At 40.8% G+C, this 16,126-nt stretch overlaps 2 protein-coding genes across 3 annotated transcripts; both read right to left on the bottom strand.

The window, feature by feature from the left end:
• Nucleotides 1-268: 268 nt before the first annotated feature.
• On the bottom strand, nt 269-4,131 carry LOC137176172 (protein mono-ADP-ribosyltransferase TIPARP-like). The gene is made up of 6 exons (XM_067582279.1): nt 3,885-4,131; nt 2,608-3,468; nt 2,341-2,506; nt 1,955-2,142; nt 1,076-1,345; nt 269-860 (listed from the first exon to the last, which is right to left on the bottom strand). Exons 2-6 carry the CDS (start codon nt 3,456-3,458, stop codon nt 416-418), a joined length of 1,920 nt encoding a protein of 639 aa, XP_067438380.1. The 5' UTR covers nt 3,459-3,468; nt 3,885-4,131; the 3' UTR covers nt 269-415.
• A 1,090-nt stretch (nt 4,132-5,221) lies between these two features.
• LOC137176175 (E3 ubiquitin-protein ligase TRIM35-like) lies at nt 5,222-10,309 on the bottom strand. Of its 2 annotated transcripts, none has more exons than XM_067582286.1 (7): nt 10,203-10,309; nt 7,388-7,833; nt 7,135-7,230; nt 6,811-7,041; nt 6,688-6,710; nt 6,456-6,574; nt 5,222-6,292 (listed from the first exon to the last, which is right to left on the bottom strand). In XM_067582286.1, the coding sequence occupies exons 2-7, from the start codon at nt 7,808-7,810 to the stop codon at nt 5,748-5,750; spliced, it is 1,437 nt and encodes a 478-aa protein (XP_067438387.1). In that variant the 5' UTR covers nt 7,811-7,833; nt 10,203-10,309; the 3' UTR covers nt 5,222-5,747. The 2 variants fall into 2 exon arrangements, with proteins under 2 accessions (XP_067438387.1, XP_067438386.1); XM_067582285.1 differs by lacking the exon at nt 10,203-10,309 and adding an exon at nt 8,025-8,355.
• Between the last annotated feature and the right edge of the window lie 5,817 nt (nt 10,310-16,126).

Raw genomic sequence — 16,126 nt, 5'->3', positions numbered from 1 at the left:
AGTACTTCTTTCCATCCATGTAAAACATTTAAATAACCAAAATAAAAAACTTTTTTTTTTTTTTTTTGTTGGAACTTATTTTTTAATTTAACTTTTTGGCACAGTACAGACAATAGAAATAAAATAAAATAAGAAAACCTGATACCGTGTGAAAAAAAGTGCTTCATATGTTTTGGAATGCATTTGAACATTTTAACTGTCTGCTTATGTTGCTGTTGTCAAGTAGAACTTCATTGCACATGATCTGTATTTTGGGTATTTTATGTAAGAAAACTGAACATTTGCTGCAACTGCAAAACATAACATTTGATAAATTGATAACATTTCAGGTCATGTTAGAACTGGACACACTGAAGACTGTATGTCGGAACAATTGACATCATAACTCCCCTGCTATCAATGGCTTCCCTCTTCATTAAATAACAATCTCTTTGGGCAGGTCTCTGTACTTGATAAGGTAGTATGGGTAGCACTGACAGCTATCAAAGACTACAAACATGGTGGGTTTGTCCATGATGTCCACACAGGTATCGTAGAGACGGTACTGCTTTGTCTTGGAGCTGAGCGGCGGGGGGCGGCGGTAGTTTTTCCTTCCCAAACTCACCTTCCCTACCAGGACTTTGGCCAGGAACATGCAGCGAACCTCACCTGGCCCCACCATGGCTGAGTAGTCGTTGGACAAGGAGGCGGATTTGGCGAAGTAGGAGCCGTAACCGAAGGATGCTCCGTTGATGCCGGCCATGCGAGGGTCAAAGTTGTTGTGGCAGATTTCCTCTGAGGCTTCTTTGGTTGTCCCGTGGAAGAGATGTCTCTCCAGAGGCTCCTTAGACTTGGTGTGCTTCTGCATGTAAGCCTTGTGCCTGTAATGACAACGCAAATGTTTTTACAGATTCATTGGGGTCCTTCACTCAACACTGTACCTGAACGCATCCTGTGTGGACACTGACGGAGGACTGAAGCTGCTGCTGCTGTTCCGCTAACGTGCTTTTTCCATTACACACCCCGTGTACATGAGTTAGTACACTAAATATGAACTTTATGGTTTTTAGACAAGAGACAAAAACAATAGCTGGACCTTTGGTACTTGTCCCAGTGGAGGAGATTCTGGACCTGCTGGATGCTGACGATGTCTGTCTTGGTCTCAGGCAGGCTCTCGTAGAAAAGGTTTTGGATGCTGCGGTACGCCTGCGTGCCGGCCGGAACATCTACCAGGCTGTAGTCCTGCTCTGAGGCCAGACACCACACCGGAGGGTACCAGGAGCAGAACTCCTCCAGAGGGTCCACGCTGAAGTCGGACCCTGAAAGATCACTGACAGCCTGGGAGGGGTCAGTCTGGATTACTGTCCTGGGTGTGGGGAGTAAAAGGAGTAAAAGTAAAATATATGGAAACTGAAGTTCCAATACACAATTATACACAGTGTGAAACATATTTATGTGTACATGTGTGAAAATGTTGAATTAGCATATTTACTGGGTAATGTTTTTGCTTAGACAACCTGTAATGTTTGAATCAATACCAAAGAATATAAAAAATGTAATCAAATTAGCATCAAACAATCGGCATCAGCCAATCAAAGCAGAGGTGCACGATATGAGCTGATTTTTTTGTGCCTTTGTGGTGATGGATTTGAACTCTTTCTAACATAGTAATATTTGTATTTTTAGATTGTCCTTTGTGTGTGTGAACGCTCTAGTGAGGTGCTGGCTTGCAGGTGCACATTAAAGGAAAGAGGGGTGAGTTACATACTTGTAACCCCAATGCAATCTTTTTTTATTTTAAACTTTAGCGATCAACATTTAAGCACCTCCTGCCTTCTCTAAGAAATCAGATTTTTCTTAAGAGTTCTAGTTTTGACCCTGTAGCCTTCAGAGCAGTTTGTGGACTGTCACTATTCTGAAAAATCTACATGCGCCTGACACATTGAAGACAGAAAGAAAGAGGCAGGATACTAACTTCAGGTAAGGCTGCATGGAATCAGGTGAGCGGTAGACGGGTCTGCAGCGAACTGCTCTCTGGAACCTGGTGGTGACGTTGGTCTGGGTCATCATGGTGAAGTCCACCTTGTATTCCTGCTGGCCGATATGGAAGGAACACTCTGGCTCCTTTTCACTCATCTTCTTGAGCAGCAAGGCCGACGTGTCCTACAAAGAGACGGACCAATCAGTGGTCAAGGAGCTGCCGGTAAGTGGCGCTTTGAGTGGGTGCAATTTAACCACGAAAGAGATAAAACTAGAACAGAAGAGAGCTGTTGAGAGCAAAGAAAGGGATATTAAATTGGACGGAAACGATAAGGAAAAGGACAAAAAGGTAATCAAAGAATAGAAAAAAGGAATATTAACCTTGTCGTACTCTTCCCAGCCGAAGTTCCACCAGTAGATTTGCCATTTACTGGGAAAGTAAGGGTTACTAATGAGACTATCAGAGTTAGTCAGTCGTCTAACGCCGTCATATTTAGAAGGGTCGTCCAACTCCATTGAATCAAAGATCAGACGGTAGTGGGCGTTTCTGAGGGGAATATTGGACAGAACAGGATTGTGAGATTACAACTGAAACCCATTTACGGAACTGTAGATATACCGTATGGTACATTCTTCCCTCTTACTGACCCGTCCTTGATTGAAATGGCCTCTTGGTCGACATCGCAGTAGATCCTCTCAAGTATGACCTGAGAGCGAGGGCTGATGTCGACCCACTGGTGGTTGATCACACACCACAACTGCCAGTGAAAGGGGTAGGGAGTGTGGTGCATCTTACACGTCTTCCCTGCGTGACACAAACTTAAGAGGAAATTGTCACAGATTTGGATGTCAGAGGAGCTCTTCGTGTGAAACAGAGAGGCGACAGGAGGCTTGGCCGCCACTTGAGGCTTGATGGTGGCGGCTTTCGGGGGGTTCTTGATTGCAGGTAAAACCCCCTTAATGACAGGGGTGCTGGGCTGAGGAGCAGGCGGAGGTTGGGTGATGATGAGAGGTAGGGAGACGATGAATGAGTTGGCTGGGTTTGGAGGTACTTTCTGATATGGAGAGCTAGGCAGGGCCTGGGAGGTGTTTTGGGGGAATGTGAGCAGGACGCAGGAGGTGTTCTGGGAGGCGCCATGCTGTTGACTGATGGACTGGATGACTATCTGAGGCTCCATAACGATAGGAGGCTCTGTGGTCCTTGCCACGTTGGAAGTGCGCTCACTTCTCCTTGGAGTTGTAGTCTTCCTTTGCTTTGAGGTCACGGGGGTTAAATGGAGACTGATGCTGTAGGGGTTGACGGTCCAGGCGATGGTTATCTGCTGGGACCTCATGGCCTCCCATACTGGGAGGCTGGTGTTGGTGTCAGCAGGGATTTCCAGGAGGAGAAGAGACGGGCTCAGCAAGGTGACTTTGGAAGATTTGCACTGTGACTCTGAAGCTGAAACATCTGCTGACAAATTTCTCTTTGTTCCTCTGTTAGATGAAAGGTCGGTCATCTTGGCCTTCCTGTGAAAATCAATTTTTGGTAAATATTTTTAGTAAATTGGCTCCAAGGTCATGGTAGCTCAGGCTCAGGCTAGTATCTTTTATCAGCTTGTATCTGCAGAAAATATATGAGACAATGCAATTCTTCAAACTTTGAAATTCACTGTCAAGAATCAAACTAAATGATGTTATCTTAAGGTGAAAATAGCTTTTTGCTTATCATTTTGGTGGCTATATTGAAGTGCACCGACTAGAGGTCATAATTTATTCAAATGTAACTTTACCAAAGTTTTTACAAGCATAAACTGTACATTTTGGTCGCACTTGTTAACTTGAATCAGATTCTTACCTACCAGCTCTTTTCACTTGAAGTATTGAGGCTATAAGTGGCTAATAACCGCATTTGAAGGCTAATTAACGAGCTAACATTAACTTACCGTCAGTCCTGCTGTAATTAACGGCCTGTAATTAACGCTGAGTCAGTTTGCTGGAATAAGAGTGATTCACACAAATTAAATGATCGAATATCTAATGAAAATTATGAAAATCAAAAATAGCTCAGAGAAGTGAAGTAAGTGTCCTTTCCTGTCGTTTCGATGAAGAAAATGATGATAACGTCACGTGCAGACCTGCAAAGTTTAACGGGTGTGTGCTCGTGAGACAGATTGAAAAGGGAGGGGGGTGGGGCACCAAAATACTCATAAAATACCTATAATTGAAAAAAAAAAATGTCGATCATTTAGTACATTTTTAGAGTTTTTACAGATACAGATCCAAATTAATTGCAACTAGGTACACCTAAGTGCATTATATTGAAAAGTATTCCTGATATATTGCCCCCCTCATGTATGCTAATGGAGTGGACAAAATATTAGGAACACCATTCATATTCATATAATGCACCCCGGTATACCAACACCACCACTACGACCTCAATGATAAACATAATGTAGAATTATCACCTTTCTGATAATGTCAACAAAAACTGATGTATAAGCTTCATAGATGTAGAATTTATGGCAGAGCTGTTGTGTCGGGATGCATTAGATTGCACAGGTGAAGCTAATGAAGTGGCAGGTGAGTGTATATAGGCCTGTGTTTTGCTACTACAAAAATAATTCAATAGACAAAATACATTTTCCTTGTGGATACAAACACAACAATCCCTCAAAATTGACCAGTTTCTGAAATTATTGTTTTAAATTGATGTATTTATTTGTAAGCAACCATGAGAAAACATTACATTGAAATTAAAAAAACTTTACACATGAAGACACAGTATTACTCCTGACTATTTTTAGGTTAAAGAACTCCACCAGATTGTTCCCGGCAGCGTGTACAAGGCAGTGTTCAGATCTTCATTAAGGGATTCAGAATTTACACAAACTCAGCAGTTAACTGAATAATTGAATTTGACAAATTCTAATTATTAAAAAAAAGAAAATTAGAGACCTTTTTAGTGTCTGAGGGGGTAAAAAGTGCTGAGAAGTCAGTCTTCATGGGGGATTACAATTAATGACACATTTCTCTACCGCTGTGGAGGCCATGTCCCATATTCATGTAGTTTTATCCACTGAAATGTCAACTGTGAGTGAATATTTACATGTACTAATTTCATAAGGAATTAGTATGTACAAACCTCTCCTCACCCTATTCATACAGTGCTCCCAAATCTTTTATTTTAAAGTATCAATTCACTGTTTTTGGCATAATATGTACAGTACTGTAGGTCTGTACTACAGACAGGACTCACAGGTAACAACACTGAGGGAAGTCATATTTGCAAATGATTTATTTTTACAATGATGCTCAAATTTCAGTGACGGCATTAGCATTTGCACATAAAGCATATTTAGTGCTGTTTGCCACACGTAAGTTGTTATTAACAGAATTGGACTCCATAAAAGGATGAACAATTAGAACTTTACATGCAAATGCACAATCATTTTTCAAACTTTAGTCACATAACAGCTGTTTTTTTCCCCCCAGGCTATGTCATAAAATATTAATCTCTATGCTGTCACATTCTGCTTTATATCAACAGCTCAGACAAGACCTTTCAAGTAAATCTTTTTAAAGTATCAAAGTGCAGAAATCAAGTTTAAGTGCAAATTAAGTATTTTTTTTTAACTGAAAATTGCAAAAAGTTGCAGGATATTGTACTGGACCCAGAAAGAAAATGCAGAAATGATGCAATTTGATTTTATATTCGGAGTGTTCTCCTCAAAATATGTGAAATGCAAAAGAGTCCCTGGTAGTTTTGCGTTAAAGAAAACTAGTTGTGAAGTATAAATATGCTCTCAGCTATGATCGACAGCTTTCACAGAAACCTCCAGTGGTTCAACCTTCAAAGGAACCTGCTGACAACCCACCCAGAAATAAGGAAAGACTTTCTCAGTGATGGCATGCTTGAACGTATAGATGTGTGTGTTGTCAAGGGGGTCGTAGAAAGACACCCTGCCCTTGTCACAGTCCAGCTGCACTCTGATCCTCTGCGGGCTCCTCTTCAAGTTGAGCCTTGTTAAAGGTGAAGTCCCTGCGAAGTACATTTTGTGGTAAAAGTACACAGACAGGTAGCCGTTCTTCAGCACCGAAGACACCTTCTCTTTCCTCTCGACAGATTCTTTAGCCACGCCGACAACCCACGCTGTATTCTCTCCCACATTCACATCCCAGGCATGCTTGCCTGAGGTAAAACCCTGGCGGCCCAGAACACCGGTGTCGGGGTCAAACCTCTCCGGGTTGTCGGGCAGCTTCTGCTTCTCATCACTGTCACAGACGACGGTGAGGTCGTCTGACAGGACGAGCCATGGGGCAGCGGTGTTGGGATCCAGAGTCACTGGGGCTGAAGAAAACATGGCAGATTGTCAGCTGTCTGCAGTAACATACAGACTATTGTTCATTCAGAATTGTAACCTTCCCTCCACCTCAGGAATTCATGAAGCAAGCGCAGCTGTAAACCTCCTCATATATCCCTTTATGACCTGAATAGTTTGGCTTGTACTCACTGTATTTGACAGTTTCATGCATCTTCCTCCATACGTTGAACGACAGAGAGCCCAGATATTTAGCCACATCTATGAGCGCTCCTGGAGCCATAGCTGGATTTTCAACTGAGCAGTTAGCCCTGCAGACAACAGCAATAAGCAGTTTTTAATCTCCTGTTACAGCATGAAGGAAAAGGAAAGATAAAAAGGTTCAAACTTCAAAGCCTTTTTTTTTTCTTTTTTTTTTTTTTACCTTGCCAGCGTGCTCTTGCATTTCTAAAAAAAGAAAAAAATAGGCTTCACTAATATGTTTGAAGAAGGACTCATTGACACAGTATGCATGCATTTTGGTATTTCAAACATTTAACAAACTCACATGAAGCAAAGAGACGCCTTCCAAGGCTATCTCCTCCTCTAAAGCTCTTATGGATTCAGACACAGACGCTATATTTCTGGTCATTTCTTCAATCTTCTGCCTCATCGCTCGACTCTTCAGCAATTCCTCCCTCTTCAGCTCCTCCATCCTGGCCTCCTCCTCGGCATGAAGGAAGCAGCGCAGCTTTTCAAACTCCTCGCGGGTCCTCCTCTCCACAAATCGAGCCTGGACCTGAAATAAAAAACCTCTATGAGCACGGCTTGGATAGAACCAACATGGCCTATAAATAGCATGAAAAATGTCAAATCAAAAGCAGCTCTTCACCTCAATGTGCGCCACAGTATCCTCACAGTTTTTCTTCATTTTGTCAAAAGCATCCTTCTTCTCCTGCAGAGAGCTGAGGGCAGTTTTCATTTTCTCCTGAGAAGATAATTAAGGGGGAAAATTATTTGAAAGCCTGTTAAATAGAAGCTGATAAGTGCATAATTATTTCTCTACCCAAGCATGCAGCAAGGAAAAGTATATCATTAATCCACCTTAGTTCTATTGTATTTTATCCTGAGGGTGAAATATTTACCTTCACATCCACAATAGCCTCACTGACAGGGCAACAATCATGCTGTTTGTGCTTTCTCGAGGTGTGGCAAACCACACAGATAGCCTCTCTGTCCGCCAGGCAAAAGAGCTTTAACTTCTCTCCGTGAAGAGGGCAGATCTCCCCCGGATCACAGTACAGCTCTCCCGCCGTTTCCTCCACACCCTCATTGTCCTGGATGTAAGACTCACACAGGTTCCTAAGAGTGAGACTGGGAACAGGATCATCCACAGACTGCTTTCTGCACAGAGGGCAGTCACGGTTCTGTCTCCTTGCAGTCCAGTATTCCTGTAGACAGGGTGCACAGAAGCTGTGGCTGCACTTAAGGACCACAGGGTCCCTGAAGATGTCGCAGCATATGGGACAGGAGAGATCCACCTCTGCGAGTGAGAGCCTGCCAGCCATTTTGACACCTGCACTGTTTTACTCTGAAACGAAAGTAGGGCAAAGGTGCAGGCACTGGTCAAACACAGTGAAAGTTGACACCCACAGTTACTTGCTTTGTAGTCTGTTTATTTATCCTTATGAAGACTACTGAACACAAATCAGTCTTTAAAGCCTTTAAAAGCAAACACAGTAACTGTCAATTTCATATAAAATAAGGTAGAGTCACACGTACCTGACACCCCAGAAGACAGAGATACGTACTTGTTTGTGTGTGCACTTCCTGCTTCCTGTTATGCTGACTCACCCAAAAGAGGCGGTGTCTCAGAGGCTGGCACTTTTAACCCTTTACTGACTCTCAAGATCTCATTTACAGTTTAAAATCGATGTTTTGTTTTCTTTGTTAATCTCAAACTGTTAGTGGATAAACTTCACATACACAGAGCAAATATTCTTCTCCTAATACCCATCTCTACAGTTTAATTGACGTCTTTATTACTATTATTGCTAATTATGAGCCTACATGAATTTATTATAATTTTCTATTATTACCTCTATTATTATCTATGGTAACTTTTTACTCTATATAAACTTGGATGATGTCCACAATAATGTACCATGTATCTATCATTATTTAAAAAAGGAGGTAGCACTGGCTTGGCTGCAGTTATGGAGGCAAAGACCACGTTTCATGTATGTTTCACTCATTACTTAAACACATATTAAGAATCATTTGAAGGACCAAAAGAAAAAAATATTACTGTCATACAAATTGTGTTAACTTTTTTCTAATTTTTTTGCTTTTTCTTTAGTGGAATACTTTGACCTCTTCAGGGCTCTAAAAATCCTTCAAGCAATTTGAAAAAAAAAAAGAAAAGTGGTTAAATTGCTCTTTTCATGAGGATTTACAAACAGACACAGCCTCAGTTTTAGGGTCCAGAGTCATTAAAGTTATAAGGGTTAAGTAAAATCCATAATCTTCACTCAGTAATAATGAAAGCCTTACATTCATCCTCAAAATATATAGCTAAACATTAAAACTGAAAAATGCAAATAATGCACCACAATTAAAGAAAATTAAAATATGTTCATTATAAAACATGATTATTTCCATGATGGTTTTTAATGAGCACAACAGCTCTCAGCATATGACGCCATCTAGTGGCTGTTTTAGTGTACAACTAAAGCCAAATGTTAAGAGAAGAGTGTTATGTAGTTGAGTGGGTACTTTAATGACCGTTTTTGCATGTTATTAAAGGTTCGTTATGCAGTGAGTGTTCAACAAACTAATTTGGTCATTTAATCAGTCATTTAACAGCAAATTACAGCAGTTTGCCCCGTGTTGTTTTTCAAATTTGTCCCAGATCATTTAATTGATTTTATTATAATGCTTGAACACTTATGATTTTATCATTTAAGTCTGCTCTGGTGCTGAAATCCTTAGTTATACTAGTCATATTTCTTTAGGGATTCATCCTCTTTTATCATTTGCTGGAACTGTCCAGCAAGCATTTGTTACTGGTTTCATGCTCCAAAGAACTGAACAATAAATGGACAGAGAAAAATGAGGAATAAAAAACTTCTTTCTTCATGATAAATGTATAGTACAACTTCAGAGCAGTCAGTGTGCAGACTCTATTCATCTTTATTTTTTATTCTGTCCATTTGGAGTCCAGTTGACCCCATCTCTAGCCCCACATTGCCTTTCTTGTTACTAGTGTAGTAAGGGTAGTAGAAACTTCTTTGGATTGTCTCCTCACAGGTGCTTTGGTCTCCGGTGAGCTGAGGCCTGATAACACGCTGTGTTTGAACAGACGTGAACGATCTCTATATTCTCTAAAGATATAGGACACAGAATTGACCCATTATGATAATGTTGGTTTACTGGCTGTGCTATTTATTCAATAATTTGATGGTTTATTAGTTATGTTGCATTTACATTTTATAACCTTTGCCTCTCACTGGGCAGTTAATGAACAGGCAGGGATCAATGACCTACTGAAAAGAATTGACAGGACATTGATACTGTAAAAAAAAATCCAATCTCTTCACCTTTTGGTGGAGTCTTGAACTTTTCATTATGATCCATAGCCTATTTGTAGAAAGTGATTTCACTAATTAGTAAGGCTGTAGCCAACCAAAGAACATCTTGGTCGAAATCGTAACTTACATAATGTTATGGGACAGAGTGAATTAAGCAGCCACACATTTCTCCTCTATTTCTCTGTTTAGCATCTTCAGGTTAGGCTAACCCATGGTTGCTAACTTTGGAGCTAACCCCCTTTACTTTTCAAGCACTTGGGGAAATAACAGATGTGACATTTCTTCGTCTTGAGAAGCTGCAGCATTTATTAACTGACACATTGTAGTCTGTACTGTACATTTACTGCCAGACTGACAACATTCTACTAACCTTTTCCTCTGCTCCGCTCAATTCACCATCACTCTTCTGCGGCTCACTCTTTGCCACTCGCTACGCACACATACGTACTGCCCTATTCCTTAACGTAGCTACGCTACCAAGAGTTTCCTAGGCAACGACACAGCGGTTAACTGGCGTTTCGGAACAGCGCTACACAAAGGCTCCCAAACGCTATTGATTCCGAATGAATGGATATTTGGCTTTATTTTTGGCATTAAAATATATATTTTTGGCCTGGCAGGGATTTTTGTTGTTATAATTATAGGAGAAACACTGATTCAGTAAACGTTTAGTACGTTCAGTAAACGCTCAGTAAACGTTGAATACAGTTAGACCTGGCAGTCTCCATTAGGTCGGGCGAGTTCAAAGTTGTGAAAACGACAGGGGTGTTTTGAATACACCCCGTTTTCACAGGTAATTTGTTAGTCTGTCTCTCCCCCCGCAGGAAATAATAGATTAATCCTGGAAGGCTATTGATGTAGCACTTTTTTCCTTATGAAAATAACACTGCGATTATTCGACCAATGAGAATTTGGTCGGACGGGAGCATATCGACCAATCAATCGCATCCCTACCAATTAGAGTGAAAACCTGTCTTATTCTTGATTGATGGAGCAGTCTGGTCAGCCTTCAAGAAGAACTTAAAGTTAGATTTCCAAAACTTACTTTCAACAGGAGTTTCATTTCCTTCAGTTCATGGCAGTCACAGTGGCCTCCATCCTTTGTTGACACAAGACTGGCAACACAGATGGTCTGTTTGTCATCTGTAAAGGAGGTTTTACTTTCGAGCAGATGTTGTTAATTTCTTCACTTCCCTTCTGGAACGACTCAGAGTTTTTTGGGCCCCCTCTTCAGTGCCAGTAAAGCGTTTAATTCATGGATGTTTGGTGCAGAACATCATAAACACACTGTAATGTCTTTACAAGCCTATTGGTGTTCATAATTTACATCATAAATCATTGCATTATCACATATATTATCATTGATTTTGATTATAATAGGAGTATGACTAAAGGTTTCAGTGCTTTGTTGAATTTTGTGGTATAAAATGTTATAAAATGAACTTAGTAGGCTTGTTATCATGCTTGTGCAGCCTCATAATTCTTTATAAGCCACATATTAAATAAATATTTCACACATACTATATATGCTGAAATGAAATCAGTCATCTCTTCCTGTTGTAATTATTGAACACCACTAGATGTCAGAATGTCCCCACTTATGGCAAAGTCAGATAAGTTCAGCACCATAAAAATACTGAAATTATGCTGCAGAATTCCTGCAGATGTGTCATCAAAATGACTTGAGGTAAACAGACAGATATCAAGAGATAAGACATAATCTGTCTTATCCGCTTATGATAGTTGCTTTGAAAATACCTGTGTTACTTCAGGATAAATCTCTCACATTTACCTGGATGTCACTTTCTGCAGCCTCTCCTTCCCTGTAAATTGGTTGTCAGCCAGTGTGACCCAGGCTAATAGTGATTCATTATTGCTCACACCCTGCGAGTGTTCACAGAGCTTCATCGGGGCTGAAGGGGAATGGGGAAGTAGGGGCTGGGAGGGGGGAGGGGTTGTGTCAATCTCTCTGTGTCTAATGAGGACAGGCAGGCTAACACACAGCAGAGACAACCCCAGTCAGACTTGTCTCACCGCCTTATACTTTGCAGAGAGCATCAGGACCGCTCTGGCATCACTTTAATGGAACTGAACTGTGTGTGGATGGAGCTCCTTCCTTTAGGTTGAGGAAGGTATTGATGACTGCAGCCAAGACATTATCAGTGAAGCATAACAGTTTCATATTTATTTCACCCTTGTACAAGCCTATTTGCAAATATGCGACAAAAAGTCAATAGTCTATTACTCTGCTGTGCTACGCAGCTAAGCTGGACAATAAAATGTGAACTAAATCTAGTGAATTATGGGGGGCCATAAGATGAAGGAATGGGGGAGGACAAATGACAGAGAGGTAAAGATGGTCTTGGCAGAGTCCCCTCCACTTCATTATTATCCCTCAGGACAAATCTGTCTATCTAAATCTATCTAAATGTGCTTTATAAATAAACTTGATATATCTATCTACTGATCTATCTATCCATCTATCTATCTATCTATCTATCTACATATCTTATAAGTTGAAACTAATGGCTCTTAAATAGTTAAAGTATTAAGTGGATGACATAACGCTGACAAATTTTCAAAACGATTAGCTAAAAATGCTATAAATGCAGGGGAACTGCAGAGTCGAATGATAACTCATTGTGGGTTCATAACTAACGTTACCAGCGACCACTTTCACATTCAAATAGTGATGTGATCCATTGTAAATATATATATAAAAAATATTGATTATAGCCACTTTTAGATTTGAAATCACATTTTTAGGGACTTTAGCATGACAAAGGTTAGCTGAAGTTATGCTAAAGGAAGCTAAACACTATCAAAAGGATTTTTTTATGTAAATTGGTGACCCAAATGTTGTTATTAACAGCTTATTCATGACGTATTCTAAATGATTATTTAACATTATTAAATTTGTTAGTTTTAGATTTGACTGAACAGGCGTTAGCTGTAGCTAGCCTGCATTATACACACCAACATGTGCCTGGAGTGTGCCTACGCTGTGTTTGTGTGAGAGCTCAGACTCTGATCTCAAAATGCATCAGGAATTCCATTTTTTTTTTCTGTTACTGTCCTCCAGACCTTTTTCCTTCTTGTAGATTCATGAATTAAAGGTCATGAAGCCTGGGAACAAACAGGTGCATCTTTCTCACTGCTTAATTATCACCCTTTAGGATGAGTTCACATCCACTCGCATCATAACTTAATGACTTATACGCAATCACACCACTATCAAAATTCACTTTGAGTTCACACATTCAAGATTCAAGGGATTTAAGAGATTTTATTGTTACGTGCACAGCAACACAGCTGATGGCAAAATTGAAGGCAGTGAAATTTGGCCTAGTTCCAATTAGAGTGTATAATAAAATGAAAGAGAAGAGGAAGATAACAGAGATCCTAACTTTCAATACATCTGAACTTTTACAGTATATCAATTTGTACTTTTTGCGTTGTCAGTGTATCCAATTTTTGAAAATCCTAATCAACATCACAAGTGTCTTTTTGTCTCTAACCATGCTTGCACTCAGTAATGTTTGATAGATAATAAAACTCCATTGAATATTGAAATTGCTGCAGTGAAAATATTATTGTCAGCAGCAGCTGAGTCAGAGCACAGTGTGGAGAAGACATTATAAGATTAACCCCCTAGTTTAGTCATAATTGTAATTGCTACCCGAGAGACAAGAGAAAGAGAAGGGGACAAGGGCACCAGAACTGAATTATACTTTCTGCCATATCAATATTTGATCTTTTCAGATTCAAATACTTGTGACGCATCAGCAAATCATTTTCATGCTCTTCACATCGTGACTCATGAGCGGCGAGCTCCGCTGTCGTCAAAGAGAAATACTGTAGCACATCCATTTCATCAGAGGGTGCTTTCATTTTGTCTCTTACACATGAATTGAGTGCTCCATATAAATTGGATTAAATGCACAATTTCACCAGGGCTTTCAAGGGACTCTCACCAAAGACCAGGTACCTTTTTTCAGTCACATATTGATTTTTCCCTTTGGTAATGGCTGACAAACTTCTGATAACAATCTCACACCGACACTGCAAGGCATGTGTGATGTAGTAGAATTTTTTTTTTTTTTTTTGAGTAACAGAGTTTAGGTCTTTTCCCTGCCAGCTATTCTCAGTGTGTAGTCGAAGATGTGTAGGAGGGGTTGACTGAAACAACACACCTGCCTGTTGCTCACGCACACCCACACACAAGCAAAGGCCCATACACACACACACACACACACCCTGACATTTTCACAAACACAAATGTGTGCTGAATTGGAGGTAAATTCAATCTTATTGGAGTGGCTGCTGGAAGTCCTCCTTGAGTCGCTGGAAGGTTGCCAACTCCTCCAGATTCACAGGAAAACCACAGTTATCAGTATTTCCCTTCCTCTCTCCTTCACACACATACACACACACACACCTGCACACAGCGACCACTGGAGTTTAAAGGAGTGACATCAATTCAATAAGCCCAGCCTGACAGGGACAGCGCAATACACCACAACACAGCTGCTCTCTCTATCTCTTTGCTAACCCATTTCCCCTCTTGGCTTCCTCCCTTTCCTTTCCTTTAAACTGTAGCTCAGCAAAGCAGAGTGATGACAATTTTGTTTTAGCCGGATGAATCTGCTGTCTGTGATGACCCAAATCTGTATTAGATTTTTTTTTTTTCCCCCACTGCTCTGCTATCAAAAAAATGGTATGCGAGTCAGGAAATGGTGCCTGTGTCAGGGAATTGCTCACAATCATTTTCTGCTGGAATTGAGTTACATGTTACTTTTTTTTTTTCTTCTTTTTTTACCTTCTCAGCGATTCATGTCATCTTGAATAGACGAAGCGGGATGATAATGGAATTGCTCTCCTTTCTACAAGATTCACGCAAGAAAAAAAGTGATGCTTAAAGAGATCAAACAGATGAAATTGTTGACTGGTAGGCTGGATCTTAGTGGTGGCTCCATGAAGCTGTTACAGGACTAGGAGGTCCATGCATTAACCGTCTCTATGTGGGTCATTTAGCTCAGTTCAGGCCAAAGTCGCCTGTCATCATCGATATGTCAAATCAGCTGTGGCATGACATGATAGGCTGCAGGGCTGAAGCCACAGAGATCTCCCCGGTGAAGACGGAGAGCAACATTAACGAGCTTGAAGCCCACAAAACACTTAAACTAAATCTGATCATCACCTGCATCATGGCGGACCTTATCTGGTGTATTAGAATTCACTTTCTGTGGACTAGAGCAAAAGCCTGTATGTGGTTTTGTTCTCGAGGAAACAAATTGGCCCCCGGCTTCCCTTTATTTCATCTACGGAAGGGGAGCTGGGGTCTCTTTAGGGCTCAGATGGATGTGCTTGCTCTGCCAGTATGACACCCAAAGGGCCTCCGTCACGTGATAGTGCATATTATGTTGGGGCAAATATAAGATATGGATTGCTGGATGGAGCTGCACAATCCCTCATTGACCCCTGCGAGTCCTCTATGTGTGTGTGCATGCGTGTGTTTTCGTCGGTATGTGTTCCTACCGGGAGTGATAAAAACACGGGACAACAGATCGAGGAGTGTGATGCGCATAATTCGCTTGATAAATTATCTGATAGCCATGACCCGGACAAAACAGTGGCTGAATACAAAGCCCACTTTAAAGATACATGAGGGTTGCTTGGGTTATCTTTTGAAGCTGTGTGTCTTGGTAGATAAATCCAACAAACCTCTGCTAGTTCAAATATTTGCCCTGCTTTTCCTGATAGGACTTTCTGGTGACCCCAGCGTTAATTAACATTCCTGGGGCTGCACACATCAGAATGATTTCAGCCAGTGACAATTCTGTGAGATTATATTAATATTTTCTTATCTTAGCCGCAGGGAGGATTTGAATGATATAAATCCCCATTGCCAGAAAAAGGATTGGAGCTTTTGCCTGACTTATAAGGTGTACAGTCCACGACTGCAGTAATCCTGTAATCTGGGCAGTCAGCAGCACCTTAAAGGTCCTTACTACATTATGTGCAACACAGAGATTCACACAGGCCAATACAGAAACATTGCACTGCCATTAAGGCCACAGCCGCCACCAGCAGTACTAGCAGCACCACCACCCACATGTCGTGTGTCATCATATCCCACCTCGAATTGCTCCATTTTATCCCAGCAAGTCTTTGTCTTCAGCTGAAATCATCCAGCCGCAGTGAAAGCTCAATAGCAAAATAATGGCGTTTTCCGTGGGACTTCAATACTGTTCACATTTCCCTTTTCGTCCAATATTTATGTTTTCTTTTAAA

The sequence above is a fragment of the Thunnus thynnus genome, chromosome 23 (assembly GCF_963924715.1).
Source record: "Thunnus thynnus chromosome 23, fThuThy2.1, whole genome shotgun sequence".
Lineage (NCBI taxonomy): Eukaryota > Metazoa > Chordata > Actinopteri > Scombriformes > Scombridae > Thunnus > Thunnus thynnus.
Note: the sequence above shows the minus strand (reverse complement) of the source record. Positions and strands in the feature narration are given on the sequence as shown.

What these genes read in the sequence shown, in the direction of transcription:
- LOC137176175 (XM_067582286.1), bottom strand. Translation starts at nt 7,810, where the DNA reads ATGGCTGGCAGGCTCTCACTCGCAGAGGTGGATCTCTCCTGTCCCATA. An exon ending in AAGGCGTCTCTTTGCTTCAT is followed by an intron (nt 6,711 to 6,810) that starts GTGAGTTTGTTA and finishes TTCTTTTTTTAG; the next exon opens with AAATGCAAGAGCACGCTGGC. An exon ending in TGCAAGAGCACGCTGGCAAG is followed by an intron (nt 6,575 to 6,687) that starts GTAAAAAAAAAA and finishes TGTTGTCTGCAG; the next exon opens with GGCTAACTGCTCAGTTGAAA.
- LOC137176172 (XM_067582279.1), bottom strand. Translation starts at nt 3,458, where the DNA reads ATGACCGACCTTTCATCTAACAGAGGAACAAAGAGAAATTTGTCAGCA. An exon ending in GCCATTTCAATCAAGGACGG is followed by an intron (nt 2,507 to 2,607) that starts GTCAGTAAGAGG and finishes TATTCCCCTCAG; the next exon opens with AAACGCCCACTACCGTCTGA. An exon ending in CACTGGGACAAGTACCAAAG is followed by an intron (nt 861 to 1,075) that starts GTCCAGCTATTG and finishes TTGTCATTACAG; the next exon opens with GCACAAGGCTTACATGCAGA.